A 17,825-nucleotide genomic window follows, 5' to 3' on the forward strand; every position below is an offset into this window, starting at 1 on the left:
GAATCTGCTTGAAATTCTCTCGCTCTCTTTCTCCCTCTCCCTCTGCCCCTCCCCCACTCATGCTTTTTCTCTCTCTCTCTCAAAATACATAAAATCTTAAAAAACAATCTTACTATACTGTACTCACCCTTCTTGTGATGATGTGAGCTGATAAAATGCCTACGTGATGAAATGAAGTGATACGTATGACATAGCCACTGTGACGGAGTGGTAGGCTACTATTGACCTTCTTATGATAGGTCGGAAGGAGGACCATCTGCTTCTGGACTGCAGTTGACTGCAGGTAACTGCAGTCGCTTTAAGCAGAGACTACGGTACTGTAACATTTTTTCTGGGAGTGCTGGGTGTACAGTGACGACTTGAACAAACAGATCTCTGCTCATGGGGAGTTTAGGTTTTTGTGAGATTAATACCGTATTTTACAAACTATGTATATCTAACACAGTTCTTCTTGGAGTTTTTCTAACTGTAACAATAATGTTCTTTATCATTTGTTTTCCTTTTCTAATACAGAATTCAATCCAGGATCACACATCACATTTAGTTGTCATACTCCAGTTTCCATGATTGGGAACAGGTATCCAGTGTTCCTTTGGCTTTTCTTACAGTGGTATTTTTGAAGACTATAAGCCAATTACTTTGCAAAATATGTCTCGATTTGTGAAATACGGGTTTGTCTAATTCAGTGGTTCCCAACATGTATCATGTTGGACGTGTCTCAGATTCATCTGGGAACTTGGTGAATGTCAATTCAAGAACAACTTTTTAAAAACACCAGATGGGATCTCTGACTTTGTGGGAGGACAAAAGTATATGGTTTCAACGTGCTTGTATACTAAACAAGGGAACATGCCCTTTCAAATCCCTATTTAGAAAACTGCAGTTTTTGGCAAAAGGCAAGAAATATTAACAAAGTACAAGACTTGGCAGCTCCTCTTAAAATTCCTCTTTTTCTCAGCCACTGGGTTGTGAAGAGGCCAATGCTATTTATAACCACAATTTGTTTCCAGCTATTGCTTCTCCTTACTCACCTTCAGTTGCACTTCCTCTTTTGGCAAAACAAGGGTGAATTTTGCACAATTCTTTTCAATTGAATTCTGGTCAGTAAGGCATGTGAGGTCTATTAGGTCTAACTTGTCAACATACTGCAGAGATAAAGGAAATCTCATTACATTATTTCACGGGTAACATACATTAGGTCTGGTAGGCAGGAATATAAGTAATCTCTTCCTTTCAACTGATATGTACCTTGCATGTTATCCCGGTTTTCAACTGGGCATCGCAACTCTTCTGAACCCAGAGGGCATTTGGAAAACGTATTATGTGGCGGTGTGCTGGACGTGACTCATCGGGTTAGCAAAAGCTGATCTTTTAATTTTTAGGAATTTTGCAAGCCAGTCACTAAACACAGCTATTATTAAAAATTAAATGATATTAAGCATACAATTATTTTAAAAACAAAGGTAATTAAATTCAAAACTCATTATTTTCTTTTTTTTTTCTAAAGATTGTATTTATTTATTTGACAGAGAGAGACACAGCGAGAGAGGGAACACAAGCAGGGGAGTGGGAGAGGGAGAAGCAGGATTCCAGTGGAGCAGGGAGCCCTGTGCGGGGCTCCATCCCAGGACCCTGGGATCATGACCTGAGCCAAAGGCAGACGCTTAACAACTGAGCCACCCAGGCACCCCACAAAACTCATTATTTTCTAGTTGTATTACTAAATAGTATTTACTATGCTCTTGAGGTTATTTACATCTTCATTTCTGTTTGATGGAAATACCATCTAATGGTGCATTACTGTACCTTTTTTCCCAATTCAGTGAGGTCACATTCATAGGTTGAAATCAGCTATGGTGGAAGTATTTACATCCTGGAAATCGGCAAATCTTACAAATTAGGGCTTGATTTACTCTTTAATTGTCCTAGGGGCCAGCAATTTTTTTTTTTTTTTTTTCCTGCACAGGCTAGATAGTAAATGCTTCCGGCTTTGTGGACCAAATGGAGTCTCTGTTGCAAATTCCTATTGTTGTTGTTGTTTTAATAGAATACTTTAAAAATGTAAAAAATATTCTTAGCTCAGACTGTACAAAATCAGGCCACCGGTTAGATTTGGCTCAAGGGCCACAGTTTGCTTTGCTCTGGTTGAGATATAAGAAAGTGAAGGAGAAAAATGTTAATAATGCAGGTCAAACTTTAAAGTTTGTTGTGTCTGAAACTTTTTCATTGTTAACAGAACAAAAAATTGACAAAATAGAGGGTGTTCCATAATTCAGAAACTATTGTTACTCAGCAAAGATCTTGCCCATGTCATTGACAAAGAGGTGACATACATAATTATTGCTTTACTTTCCTCTTATTCCTTAATGTAAACAAAAATATCAGCCAACATTCATGTCAAATGTCATATTTAATGACAATAAATTTATTAGGGAAACAGCAGTTTGGGAAACAACTCCATCTGTCAAATCATGATTGAATTGCAATCATAGTTGGCTATGGATCCAAGTTCAGAAAAATCACTGAAAGTATTCTATGGGAATCAATTACCTATATGGAAATTACAATAAAGAATATTGTGTATTTTATTTTTTTAACTGTGTGCTACACATTCTTTTTATCAGTAATATTTATAATAGATTTATGTACATATATTCATATACACAATTTTTTCCAGAATGCTATTTGACATTTTTCACATGCCACTGGTTATGAGGATCCTATTAAGAAATTCCTATCTTATCTCAATACAATAAGAATGTAATGTATGGTGATTAACATAACATAATAAAAAAAAGAAAAAGAAAAAAAATTTCTTCTGAACAATTGGTATATATGGACTGGTCTGTATGCAACTGGTCTGTATGCAACTGGCTTTCTAATATTAGATCAAAACCACCTCCAGTAAGCTCAGTAGAGTTTTTATGGCATAATATTTTTTTCTGAATTAGCCTCATTCTTGACTTCTTTTTATTTTCCTCTGTTTTGCCCAACATAACTTATTTTGCTGTGTTCTTGTAGGTCTCCTTATTTTATTTTTCTGAATAAAGTAAGGCATAAAAATAAGTAAGTAAATTTTTTTCCAGACCTATTCCTATGTTGATGAAGTTAAGGGTAATTTGGGTTGGCCTATTTATTTTCAGTGAACAAAGAGCAATTTAAAATGGAAGGGAAGGTATAAGGGAAGCAGGATAGAATTTCAAATTACACAAGATCTTTTTCTGATAGATTGTCTAGATTAAGCTAAATGAATTTTGCTGAGACAAAGGAGGAAGCAACAGAGGAAGAAGTGGCCAAATTAGATAGAGTGCTATAAACTGATCTATTGCTTAGAAGAAAGGAACTTACATCTTTTTTTTTGTTTTTTTTAATTGTAGTGTTGAAAAGAGCCTTAAAGGTCATCTGTCTAATCTATTGCCCTCTGATGCTTGAATCTCCTTCAGGGTATCCCTCCATATAGCCATCCTGTCTATGTTGGAATATCTCAAACAACAGGAAACTCAGGCCTCCTATGCCACTCTGCCTGCTAGCAAGCTTTTCCTCATATTAAGCCATAGTTTTTCTTCCAGAGAATTTCCATCCATTGGTCCCAGTCCCCTTTCTCTGCAATAACATGAAACAAATTCACAGGCTCTTTCACATGACCTCCTGACAGTCTTTCAAATAAAGGTAGCTTTAAATTCTTCCCAACTATCCGCCGAATATCTAGTTCTCACCTGTTCTGTCTCTGTGCTTTCTCCTGAGACTATCACCCAACACATTTCCTAAAGCCTGTACCCTCTTCTAACAAAATCGGTAGATGGACAGTTCTGCAGGATTTCATTGTAACAGTCTCTTCGTGGCACAATGGTTCAGAATGCTGGCTCAGGAGCAAGATCTGGATTATATCCCTTTCATTCACTGTCTGATCTTGCACAATTTCTGAATCCTGAAACTTGACTACCCTCATCTGTAAGTAGTGATTAAAACAGTACCCACTCTGCAGAGTTGTTTTGAGAATTAGATGAGTTTGTATATAAAATGCTTGAATGCGGGCACCTGGGTGGCTCAGTCGGTTAAGCGTCTGCCTTCGGCTCAGGTCATGATTCCAGGGTCCTGGGATCGAGTCCCACATGGGGCTTCTTGCTCAGCGGGGAGCCTGCTTCTCCGCCCCTCCCCTGGCTTGTGCACTCTCACTCTCTCTCAAATAAATAAAATTTTTAAAAATTTTAAAAAATAATAAAATGCTTGATTGCTTACTCTGTGCCAGCTACTCTCTTAAGTCCTTACCTTCACTACCTTGTTTAAACCTTTTGATAACCTCATGACATGGGCTACACTTTTCATCCTAATTTTAGAGATGTGAAAATAAGCGTGTTGGACAAGATCTTTTATTTGGCCGTCTAGGTATACTTTTATCCCTTCACTGCACAGTGCTACGCACCAGGAGAGAGAGACTAATGTGGACAACATCTGACTTCCCACTGGGTGGGACCCTGGTTGACCCTGGCAGGAGATCAGAAGACTGAAGAGAGTGAGCTATTTATTATCCTATGCAATTGTTTCCTCAGTCAAAGATCATACTCTTCTCAATGCACTCACCTTCGCACACCTCTGTTCACTGTTCTCCCACTTTTTTTTCATATGCTGGACGTGATAGAAGGGTGCTGTTACTAGCCTCAGAGTTCTGTTCTACCCTTTGTGGTTTTCCTACATCCTGTCCACAGCTTTGAATATAGCATCTTCATTAAACTTTCTTCAAAAATGCCCAATTTGCGGGGTGCCTGGTTGGCTCAGTCAGTGGAGCATGAACTCTTCATCTCGGGGGTTCGAGCCCCACGTTGGGTGTAGAGATTACTTAAAAATAAAATCTTAAAAAAAAAATGCCCAATTTGAGATGTCATCTGTTTCCTACCACTTCCCTGTCTGATAGACTGAGACACAGAGAGGTTGGTAACTGGCCTGAGAACCAACAACTAACAGTGGCAGGGCCAGCGTAAACACCCAGGCAGTCAGCCTGAAGAGCAGGCTGCCGTAACTAAGCGGTACCGCCTCCTGCCAGGGAGTAAGTGAGCAGTACCTGTTTGCTCTCCTGCTTACCTGTGCTACACACGGTGTAGGCCAGGGGTTGTCACGGGTTTACTGACATCCATAGGAAGTAGGAAGGCACAACAGAAGAATTCATTTTGTTAAAATTTATTATGGTGTTTGGAAACACCTTTACACAGATCTATCCAGAACTCTGGTGAAAGATGATCATTTTAAGTGTGTTTTTTGTTTATTTTTTGAAACGACGTCTGGTGAGTTTACCACAATTGGCACTAAAATGCCTGCAGCTGGAATACATCACAAAGGCTCTTTTTCTGTTCCTTTCACTAGATCTGGACATGTAATAATGACGTTCTCAGAACTGTGGGCTACTACATCCACGGTCCAAAGTGTTTATATTTAAACAAGTGACCAGGGGCGCCTGGGTGGCTCAGCCGTTAAGCGTCTGCCTTTGGCTCAGGTCATGATCCCAGGGTCCTGGGATCGAGCCCCACATCAGGCTCCCTGCTCAGTGGGAAGCCTGCTTCTCCCTCTCCAACTCCCCCTGCTTGTGTTCCCTTTCTCGCTGTGTCTCTCTCTGTCAAATAAATAAATAAAATCTAAAAAAAAAAAATAAACAAGTGACCAGATCATAAAATCTCCTAAGGGCACTTCATTCCAAGGTAGGCAAGCATTTGGCACTAAAATGCTATTTGTGGAAAAAATGAAATACACAGTTTTCGATTTTTGTGGGAAAGGTGAAATACAAATCACTTATTTGAAATTACTACTAATAAATAGGTCTTAGAATCTCTTCATTGTTATTCTCATGCTTAAGCTCTTAGAAGTCCTCTATAGTGGGTTATGTTTTTGTCTCCCTAGGAAAATTAAATTGTGACATATGTTATAAGGCTTTGGGGGTTGTCTAGTTCTTTTCAGATCATTAGTACATGCTAGAGCAAGGTAAAAAGCTGGGGAAATTTAGGCTATCCCTTGGCATTAAACAAGTTGTATCCAGATATCTGGCTGAAGTTCTCACATTTCGAGGCACCCCCGTGGCTCAGTCAGTTAAATGTCTGCTTTCAGCTCAGGTCATGATCTCGGGGTCCTGGGATAGAGCTCTGCGTCGGGCTCCCTGCTCAACAAGGAGTCTGCTTCTCCCTCTCCCTCGGCCCTTCCCCCCTGCTTATGCTCTCTCTCTCTCAAATAAATACATAAAATCTTTAAAAAAATAAAATAAAAATTTCACGTTTCAGCTGTTTCTATTATTGGCATCCGAAAGAAAAAAAAAAAGCAAAGTTAAAGACATGAGTTTATACCTTCTTCTGAGGTGCCCTGGAAATTTTACCATAGGTCTTATACCTGATAGCTCCCACAGATATAACAAAAGTTCTTATTTGAATTGGTTTTACTAGAATATATTTACGTCGGAAGACAGAAAACCCCAAATGAATAAAACTATATGACAAGTCTATATTAGGAAAAATTCAATCAGCTGAATATGTTTTACTACTTACTGTTGGACTTTTTTTGTCAGAATAAAAGAAAAGTGTAGTTCCTCTCAACTCTGTCCAATAATGTTTATACTCCTGTGGAAAAAAAATTATAAACATTATTTCATTGGTATATATTCACCTATTTTCCTATTAATATTTTTCTTTGTAACTTTCTTAATTGCTATTTGATATAAGGTTCTTCTTTATCCTGAGATAAATCACCTAATTTTATGGCTTAATTTTACATTTAACTCTTGATTAAATCCTTTACAAATTTATTTTAGCATAAGGTGTGAGGTAAGGATGTGATTTGATTTGTGTTTAAATAGATCATTTTTCAAAACTTTCCCCATTGATTTAAGACACTTGACTTTTTATGTAGGTTTCAGTGGAAGTTTGCACCTGTAAAAGGGGTCATTTAAAGGGGCAGGATAGGACAAGCATTAAATATCTACATTCCAGAACAGTTGAAAGGATTGAATGGATTGATAAATGTAAAGCACTTAGCAGAGTACATGGCTCGTAGTTTGAGTTCTATAAATAGTATATGTTTATATAAATAAAGGCAATGTGAACAGTTCATAATCATAAAAATAATTTAACATGATCAAAACTAAACTTTGAAGTCCAAATTTCATTCATGTGGTGAATATTTCATTATTGCTACATTCACATTATTATGGGTTCTATAGAAATACAACTTTTTAAGTTTAAAAAACTTAAAGTCTCATTTCACTCAAGTGAAAATTTATTTAAATAAGGGTAATTTACATTTTATATGAAGAATGGCTGTATTACGAAAGAATGGCAAGGGGATTTCGAGAATAAAATCCTTCCACATCTTAAGACTTACCTTCATACGCAGCTCTTTCCAAAAGTACGTTTTTAAAAATTCCAGTTTCATAGACATGTTGATCATTCCTTCCTTTAGGGTTTAATAAGCTCAGTTTTTATACACGTTGGATTATCTTGACTTATATTGAGGATTAATATAAGGGAATTACATGAAATTTTTTTCTTTTGCTTATAAAATGTGAAGATACTTTTTATATATTATGGTATTTTGGGTCTCTTTAATACTGACATATCGTTTATCCTTTTTTTTTTTTTTATCCTTTTTTTTTTACCAGAAAATGTTTGTCACCTCTTCAGAATTTATATACGTCTTTTCTCAAATAATGGGAACTCTACAGCCCATCTTGTTTTTATTTGCCTTGGCTCCCGGAAGCTCAAGATTAAATTCATTTTGAATTAAAACAACCATCTTTCTCATGTTCTTAGTAGAACTACTTTCTCCCTTTCTCTTCATGCCTGATAAGGTGCTATTTTAGTTAGCTTTTACTGTGTAACACGCAGCCCTAAAACTTAGCGGACTAAAATAGGAAACATTTTCTATTTCCCATCATGCTGATGCTGGTGATGATTCTTTGGGCATACTTCCCTGTGGCGGGTCTAGGGTGGCCTCACTCACTTGCCTGGGGTCTTAGCTGGGAATGCAGAACTGAGAGTGATACAATCAGAAACATATTTGGTCTTTTTCCCCAGTTCCTGGCATAGAGAGCCTAAAACTCGGAATTTCCTGAGGGACAGGAGTGTTTTTATTATTCACAATGAGCCCCTTTACATAATACCTGAGTTTATACTAATGAGGTGACTTCAGATGGGACCCCTGGTAGCTTCAGGCTAGGTCTGGTGGCCAGAAGAACAACTGATTAATGGGTTGGAATTTTCAGCCCCACCCACCAAACTCTAGGCAAAAAGGGGGGTGGGCTGGGAGATTTACGTTTCATAAAAACTCTTGAACAACGTGATTTGATGAGATTCCTAATTGGTGAACACATCCACATCCTGGGAGGGTAGTGCGGCCCGACTCAATAGAGACAGAAGCATGAGTGCTTGGGACCCTTCCAGACCTTGCCCTAAGTACCTCTTCATCTGCCTGTTCTTTTGTATCCCTTACCAGTAAATATAAGTAAAGTGTCTTCCTGAGTGCTGTGGGCTATTCTAGTAAATTATCAGATCTTAGGAAGGGGTCATGGGAATTCTTTTTTTTTTCTTAAGATTTATTTATTTATTTTATAGAGCAAGAGAGCCAGCAGGGGGAGGGGCACAGGAAGAGGGAAAGACAGAATCCCAAGCAGACTCCCTGCCAAGCATGGAGCCCAACTCAGGGCTCCATCTCACAACCCTGAGGTCATGACCAGAGCCAAAATCAAGAGCTGGACATTTAACTGACTGAGCCATTCAGGTGCCCCAGGAACTCTTGATTTATAGTGAATTGATCAGAAGTATGGGAGGCCTGGAACTTAAAATTGGTGACTGAAGTGGAGGGCAGCCCTGTGGGACTGAGCCCTTAATTAAGCCATGGGGTCTGCACTATGTCTGGATAGGTAGCGTCAGAATTGAGCTGAATTGTTGAACACCTACTTGGTGTCCAGAGAATCAGAGAAGTGATTGTTGGTGTTGGAAAATCCCCCACTGAGACAACTGGAGTCTCACTCCATAGGGTCTTGTCTCCAGTCAGGTAACCTAGACTTGTCCACATGCTAGTGGAAGGATTCCCAGGAACAAGAGAGGGCAAGGTCCAATGTGTGAGTACTTTCTAATGTGCTTTTGTCACGTTCACCAAAGCATGGCCCAGCCCAGATTTCGAGGGGTAGAAAAATAAATGCAATCTCTTGATGGAAGAGCAGAAAAGTCACATTTCAAGGGAAGATGCATACAGTGAGGCTTGAACAAACTGGTAGTACTGTAGTGATCTACCTTAGGGACAGAGCTGGAACGTGGCACAGGTTTCTTCATCCAGGACCTGTGGTCTTTCCACAACATCCTACCTCCTAATTGACAGTTGGCTATAATGTAATGTATGGAACCTGCTGATGCCTCCTGAGCCAAGAACAAATTAACAAAGGCCAACTCTAAGGGGCATAAGATTGAAGGATCAGCCAATAGATGGCCCCCAAAGGAGCAATTATGAAACTGGGCAAATAAATTCTTCCTCTTATCTGAAATCCAGATACCCAGTATTTACCCGACACATCTCAGAGTCAAGCAGTTTAATAAGACCAGAAAACAAACCTTGCCTTCAGCCCCATCAGAAATCTTTTATTTCCCTCTTTTCATATACAAAGTGTTTGTTGTTGGCATTGCGGTAGCACTTTGCCTGGTTTTTCTGCTGCCTTCTTATGCCCTCTGATCTACCCTGCACAGTGCAAGAGAGTGAATTATCTCCTCTGCAGACAGTAGGACTGACCTAGGTTGGAGACAATATGCTCAACTTAACCCCTGTCTATCCTCTCTCTGCTCAGCCTACTGGGAGGGAGTGGGCGATCTTCTCTGGTCCTGCCATGTGGCAAAGGACCTCCAAGAGGGGCAGCATTATGGCTCTTAAACTGAGTCAGTGAGTGACTCAAGGTAGCTCAAGCCTACCTAAATCTGGGGTAAAGTGTTAGCATTGTTTTGGCCGTAAATTTAAACCACATATCGATAGATTTTATTGATGGTAAAAGTACCTAACTGATCTTTGTGGGATTCCTCTGTCTTAATTTTTAGTTGGCTTCATACTTGGGAGACAAAAAAAAAAGTCCCCACAAATGGATATAAAAATCTACAGAGCAGGGGAAGTGGGAATAACTGCTAATGGGGTTCCTTTTTAGCATGATGAAAATGTTCTAGAACTAGATTGTGGTAATGTTGTGCAACTTTGTGAATGTATTAAAAGTCCTGAATTATAAAGGTGATGATGATGGTGACGACTGTGTCCCCTATATGAGGGTGCACTGTTAACGGACCAAGAATAGAGGGAGGCACCAGCCTCCTGCTCTTGCTTCTTAGAGTTGTTTAAGGATTAAATGGAATAATGCTGTATATAAAGTACATAGGACCTGGGATTTAGCAAGTGTTCCATAAATGTTGGCCACTTAAAAAAAAAAAAAAATTGTCTCATCACTCACATTATTAACAGGTACTTTGCATTTTAAATTATCCATATATTTTTTGCACAATGGTGATTTTATGTGTGTATGTGACGGTGGTGGCATCTAAAAATCTCCAAAATAGATCTTTTTCAATGGGATTATATATGAGAAAGGGAGGATATTTTGTGAGCCAGGATAATGAAACCCATTGCCATTCACAAATAGTATGAAAGTGTGCTTTCATATTGTCTTAAAGAGAGAAATAGAAAACTACATTGAGAAATTCGGCTTGAGAAGTTGCTAATATATATACTGTCTCTATGATCAGTCAGATGTTCTGTAAAACCCATAAGAGCATCTAGTTACTCTGTTGAAAAATACTTGAATTTTCTCAGGTTTGACTTTCTTTTCTTTTTTTTTTTTTTAAAGAATTTATTTATTCATTTGACAGAGAGAGAGAGCACAAGCAGGGGGGGCGGCAGGCAGCGGGAGAGGGAGAAGCAGGCTCCCCACTGAACAAGGGGCCCGATGTGGGACTCAATCCCAGGACTCTGGGATCATCATCTGAGCCGAAGGCAGATGCTTAACCGACTGAGCCACCCAGGCGCCCCAATTATCAGGTTTGACTTTTTTTTTTTAATATTTTATTTATTTATTTGACAGAGAGAGACACAGCGAGAGAGGGAACACAAGCAGGGGGAGTGGGAGAGGGAGAAGCAGGCTCCCCACTGAGCAAGGAGCCCCATGTGGGACTCAATCCCAGAACCCCGGGATCATGACCCGAGCCGAAGGCAGACGCCCAAGGACTGAGCCACCCAGGCGCCCCAGGTTTGACTTTCTTTCTTTCTTTTTTTTTAAAAGATTTTATTTATTTTATTTTGACAGAGAGAGAGAGAGAGAGAGCACAAGTAGGCAGAGTGGCAGGCAGAGGGAGAGGGAGAAGCAGACTCCCCTCTAAGCAGAAAGCCAGACATGGGGCTCCATCCCAGGACTCTGGGATCACGACCCGAGTTGAAGGCAGACTCTCAACCGACTGAGCCAGGCACCCCTTGACTTTCGATTAATAATAAAACAATTCAAATTTGAGGAGGGAAGCTTTTTTTAAAAATCATATTTCTTTTTAAGGCTTTCACATTCTGCTCTAGTGATAAGCCTCTGCAATGCAAGGAGCAAGTCAAAGCTACACTGTATTTTGGAACTAGGTTGGGGGTGAGGGAGAGTGGGAGAGCTCAGAATGCAGGCACTTTAATTGGAGAACCTAATCACAGGTTGTGTAGTTTTCTGGAATATGGCATCTAAGACTCAAGTTCAAACTGGAGATTCTCTGATTCTCAGAGGAAAAGAAAGCATGAGAAAACCCTGAAGTCAAAGTGTACCACTCTGTTCATCTTCTTAATTAGCCTCATGAGTATTAACCTGCCATAAGACAGAAAAACTAAAATCACTAATAGCCAAAGTTTATTGAGTTTTTTCTGTATACAGACAGACATCCATCTGTGCTTCTAAGAAAAATTACTGAGGTGTTCAGTCATGAGAGAGAGTAGAATTAATCAGGGAAAAATAAGAATTTTACTGGTTGGGGTGCCTGGGTGGCTCAGTCAGTTAAGCATCCACTCTTGGTTTCGGCTCAAGTCGTGATCTCAGGGTGGTGGGATCGAGCCCCGTGTAGGGCTCTGTCCTCAGTGCGGAGTCTGCTTGTCCCTCTCCCTTCCCCTCTGCTCATTTCCCAGCTCTAAATAAAATCTTTTTAAAAAAAGAGTTTTACTGGGAAACAAACATACAGACTCATGGAAAGGATTAAAGAGGGTTTGTTAAGTGGGGGAAGAAGTAAGAACAAAGGCACTGAGTTGATAGTGAAGGCAGCCTGGAGGAAAAGAAAGATTACAAATAGCGGTAGGTCCTGTGAACTCCAACCACAGCTACAAACCTAAGAACAGATCAAACTTGTATTCAGAATGCAGAGATCACAGTCTTGATTTAGTTTCTGATAAGCTCTTATGAACATACCAGTACAATCTGAGGCATCTATAAATATCAATCTCAATAATCAACACCTTGGTATATATTTATATCTATAGAGATATGTAAATATTTTTAAAAATTAATTTTGAAGAACACATTTTTGAATGAAATACATTTAGCACAAAGGTTTTTTTTTTATTTTTTAGCAATAATTAGTGTTGAATTTCTGAAGAAAAGGAACTGAAATGGGATTTTGAATTTATCGCTAGCTTCATAATTATTAGCTGACCTTGCATTTAGAGTTTAAGGTCACTATCTCATTTTTATTCAATTAAACAAATGTTTTTGAAAGTCTACTGAGCTACTATTGAGCTCAATATGATAAAGAATCTAGTGATTAGACATCCCCAACCTTTGGAAGCCCACAATCAAATGGAATTAGTTTAGTTTGAGAGGCATCATGATGCCAAATGCTTTTCAATAAAATCCAAGCTAGCCTCCTTAATGGATGAGGAACCTTGAACATAACCTTTGTGTCACAGCTCATTCACCTGTGAAGTAAATAAAATAATTTCTACACAGAAGAGTTACTGTGAGAATCAGAGCAACAGGACATTAAGAGCCTAGTATGGTATCTATCTTATGTCCGTATCTCAAAAAAATATACCCATTATTATATAGTCCATTTGATCATCACAACAACCCATTCAGTTATACAAGAGAGTAATTATCTATCTTACAAAAGAGGAAACAGATTAAAAGATTTAAGGGAATTGCCCAGCTTCCATAATTGGACTGATATTTATATCTCCTGGCTCTCCAGCACTCTTTTCTTATTGATGTAACTAGTAAAAATGGATTACATGCAAAATCCAATTATGCTCCTCTCTATCCCCTGTCCCCAATAAAAAGTTGCGATTCTTTTTCCTGTGAGCAAGTCAAGTACCTTTGCTCAAGGAAGGATGTTGTATAGTGGTCTCCAAAGTGGGGCACATAAACTCCAAAAGTGTGCAAGATAATCCCACTGGGAAGAAACTTTTAGGATATCTAATTATATTTCATTTATCTTTCTTAATAACTTTTCTGTATATATGACATATTTTTTTGAAGTATTAGTACAGGAGTACAATACATAATTTCTAAATAAATTAATATTCTTATATTAGAGATCTGTGCTCAAAAATGTTTTCTTGAAAGGAGTGTGTTGTTTAAAACATTTGGAGGTTACCAGCATAGAGAACTATGTTTAAGGGCACAACTGAGATAGCCCTAAATTTTTTCTCAATGAATTAATGGCAATTAGAGGACTAGTCAGAGAAACGTTATTTTGATACTATTATGATTAACACATTCTTTTTTTTTTTTTTTGTAACGATTTTATTTATTCATTTGAGAGAGAGAGAATGAGAGAGGGCACATGAGAGGGGGGAGGGTCAGAGGGAGAAGCAGACTCCCCGCCGAGCAGGGAGCCCGATGCGGGACTCGATCCAGGGACTCCAGGATCATGACCTGAGCCGAAGGCAGTCGCTTAACCAACGGAGTCACCCAGGCGCCCCTGATGACCACATTCTTATGTTCAGGCTAATAAGAAGACGTATTATACACATCGTCCTTAATTTTAGCATATCACAAATTGAAGAAACTATGAGCTTTCTCTTTTTAAACAGTTCCAGAAAAATGAGAATTTTCCCCATTTGCAAGAACTGTGTTTTCATCGGTTTCCTGCCGTGGCATGCTCTTATTATCATCTTCCTGATCAATCCAAAATTCTAGTATTGTGGCTTAAGTAAGTCTTCCTTCATTATCTTTCCCACGAAGATTATGTATTTTTAATGGGTTCTTGACCTGGAATCCGTGGACTTTCTGGAATTATATTTAAAATAGTATATGTTGGCACCTTTTCCTAGGGGCACAAAATTCTTTAAATTCTTAAAAGTACCCCTGTCACAAAACAGCTAAGAAACACCTCTAAATGTGTGATCTCCTTACAGACTAGGTTACTCCTCGGTTAGATTTTCTCTAGCCTAAATGTTTTGAATTCCTGCAGCAAAGATCCCACTTAATGTTCTGCAGAACATCCCAACTTCCTCTAGCCCATTTTCTTTAAAGATAATCTTTTTTTTTTTTTTGAATTAAGTTTCATTTATTTTAAAGATTTTATTTATTTGACAGCGAGAGAGGGAACACAAGCAGGGGGAGTGGGAGAGGGAGAAGCAGGCCTCCCACGGAGCAGGGAGCCCGATGCGGGGCTCGATCCCAGGACCCCGGGATCATGACCTGAGCTGAAGGCAGATGCCCAACAACTGAGCCACCCAGGCGCCCCTAAAGATAATCTTTTATTACCCCTGACTCACCCTCACTTTCAAAGGTTCCCTGGCACTTTGCTGCTGCTTGCCTAGAAATCCCTGTATTTTCCTTAGCTTTTTCTCCCACCTTTCATTTTCTAGCACTCTAGCCCTGTGGCTCTCCTTTGAGCCATATTAACAGTTGACCCTTGAACAATGCGGGGGGGTTAGGGGTGCTGACCCTCCTGCACAGTTGAAAATTGCATATCACTTTTGACTCCAGAAAAATTTAACTACTAATAGCCTGCTGTTGACCAGAGGCCTTGCCAGTAACATAAACAGTCGTTTAACACATACTTTATATGTTATATGTATTATATACTGTATCCTTATAGTAAAGTAAGCTAGAGAGAAGAAAATGGTATTGAGAAAATCATCAAGAAGAAAAAATACATATACAACACTGTACTGTATTTATTAAAAAAAAAATCCAAATGTAAGTGGGCCCACACAGTTCAAACCTATGCTGTTTAAGGGTTAACTGTACTTATGGACTTAAAACTGATTTTAGTATATTAATAAGAATATGATAAATAATGAAATGGAAGGAGAATGAATCTAATCTTTAGTGTAAACCAGGTATTTTATATGTTATCTCTTTAATCCTTAAAACCACCCTGTAAATCGACATTATTGTCCTCTTGCTCTCTTCTCCTTGACATACAAGTAAAAGATACGTTGCTCTGAATTCAAGTGGAAACACAAGCTAATTTTATCAGAAATATTTATACCTATAGTTTATTCTTTCCATTTCAAAGCATGCTTTCTAAGAAAAGGTAGAGTAGCAATCAGGTAAGGGAGTCATCCCTCCTTACTATAAACTAAGCCTCTTGAAGGTAGGGTCTTCGTGTTATGTTTATATTCTCTAGAAGTCCATATGATGCTTGGTGCATAGGAGACACACAATAAACATTGCTTGAATGAATAAATTAATTGAGCACCTGTTGTATCCCAGGCATAGTACCTTGGGTAGCAAGTCATATTTTTTCCATTTTATAGTTTGAGAAAATTGAATCTCAAGGAGATAGGATAACTTGTACAAGATCACAAGCTGTTTAAGTGGCAAAACCATTAGGTAAAGACATATTTTACTGACTCTCTAAAATCCTTGTTCTTTCTGTTAACCATACCAATGGAATGCCTTCTTTAAATATTTTCTTAAAACCCCAATATCAGAAGCAGTTATTATAAATACTTTGATAGCTATTTAAAGAATAACCAAATTTAAATTACAAATCAGAAATTTTGTTTTCCCAATTCCAGTTTCCTGGCAAAGTGTAACTATGTGGATAACCTGTTGTAACAAGATAGAATTCACTTTAAAAGCATAAAGGAGGAATGAAAAATATTCTAATGTAGCTGCCAAATTTACTAATATATGTTTAACACCCATAACAGAAGGTAAGCTACCATGTCTTTGCAAAAAAAACCAGAATGTGGTATTACAGATATTTTCACATACACAATTTTTCTGTTAATAAATCTTCAGAAAATAAATCCTGTTATCGTTATTAAACATTTCTTGTGACATTTCTTGAAACAATTTTTTTCTACTTTGTTAGTATTAAAATTTCATAAAATTTGACCTAACTTAATTATTTCCTTTTTCATTAATAACAGGCACTTTCATGTTTATTTCTCTCATTAATTTCAAATTCTCCATAATTGGTATTTTAAAAACACTGATTTTAACTAATTATAAGTTTTCATTTTTACATATAAAAAAATACGAAATGGGCGCCTGGGTAGCTCAGTTGGTTAAGCGACTGCCTTCGGCTCAGGTCATGATCCCAGGGTCCTGGGATCGAGTCCCACATCAGGCTCCCTGCTCGGCGGGAAGCCTGCTTCTCCCTCTCCCACTCCCCCTGCTTGTGTTCCTGCTCTCGCTATCTCTCTCTCTGTCAAATAAATGAATCTTAAAAAAAAAAATACGAAATGCTTTTTGCATTTTCTTAGAGTGAATGTATTAATGTAGCTTTGTGTATATATTACCCACACTGCACTTACATATTAGCTTTTCAAGTCACTATGTTAATGTTTTTAGAATATATAACTATGCATAATGTTAAACAGTATCAATTTTATCATTTTCATAATTTTTTACAAAAGTTTACTATTAAAAGATAATTTTATCATTATTTGTAAACTTCAAATAAATGAGAGTAGGAGCAAAATGCTTAATTTCAGTCATAGTATGTTATCTTAATGATACACGTCATCGTGGAAGCATACTAGTAAATTGCAGAAAAAATATAGGAAACATTTTATCTTCTAAGTGGAAATCTTCTGTAATGTTTAAATAAATTCTTTGGAAGTGTAGCTTATTAAATTTTCTTACATCACCTCACTTAACATTAGAATGTTATATATAATACAGATATATATACGTGTATGTGTTCAAGCCATACGTTGTCTTTAAATTGTGCAAAATTGGCATATTTCTGAGCTCAAGGAAGAGGGTTTTGTTTTTTTTTTTCTAAGATTTAATTTATTTATTTGACAGAGACACAGCTAGAGAGGGAACAGAAGCGGGGGGGGTGGGGGGGAGAGGGAGAAGCAGGCTTCCCGATGCAGAGCTCGATCCCAGGAAGCTGGGATCATAACCTGAGCAGTAGGCAGACGCTTAATGACCGAGCCACCCAGGCGCCCCAAGGAAGAGGGTTTAATAGCAACAGAAACAAGGAGGCCCTTGTCACATCACATCAAATCACCATGAAATTACTTTTATGTTAAGACAGAAACTGCTGGTTTAACATTATCATCTATGGACTTACCTGGTATTCTGACCTCTTGACTAACAAAAACCCTTCAAAGTACAAAGGTAGAGCAGTAATCTTTAACCTTTCTTGGAAGATCCTGCGAGGGGCTGGTGTTGGGGGCTTCTTAGCCATCATACCCTCTCGGTGTGTGGTTTGGTTTCAACTATATCCAGGCTCAAACAAAATGAGATCTCCTTTGTGTAAGAGGAAAAAGCAACTGTTCAAAGAGGAAGTCCCAACTCGATATTTAACCACCAACAGTACACACACACACACACACACCACTTTTTTTTCCTTTACTTTTTGTGAGGTGAGAAAGAACAGGCATAGACCAAATTT

The 17,825-nt window shown here is 38.3% G+C and overlaps 1 protein-coding gene across 1 annotated transcript in view; it reads right to left on the reverse strand.

The window, feature by feature from the left end:
* STAP1 (signal transducing adaptor family member 1) overlaps positions 1–17,624 on the reverse strand; it is a 32,638-nt gene extending 15,014 nt beyond the window's left edge. The window contains exons 1-3 of the mRNA XM_035004886.1: positions 17,502–17,624; positions 6,525–6,596; positions 1,032–1,145 (exon numbers count right to left, since the gene is read on the reverse strand). Coding sequence (XP_034860777.1) covers positions 1,032–1,145; positions 6,525–6,596; positions 17,502–17,621 — 306 coding nt within the window. The 5' untranslated portion in view covers positions 17,622–17,624. The remainder of the gene's footprint in view (positions 1–1,031; positions 1,146–6,524; positions 6,597–17,501) is intronic.
* Positions 17,625–17,825: the final 201 nt, after the last annotated feature.

Source organism: Mirounga leonina, unplaced genomic scaffold (genome assembly GCF_011800145.1).
Source record: "Mirounga leonina isolate KUSES-001 unplaced genomic scaffold, KU_Mleo_1.0 Mir_129, whole genome shotgun sequence".
NCBI classification, from domain to species: domain Eukaryota; kingdom Metazoa; phylum Chordata; class Mammalia; order Carnivora; family Phocidae; genus Mirounga; species Mirounga leonina.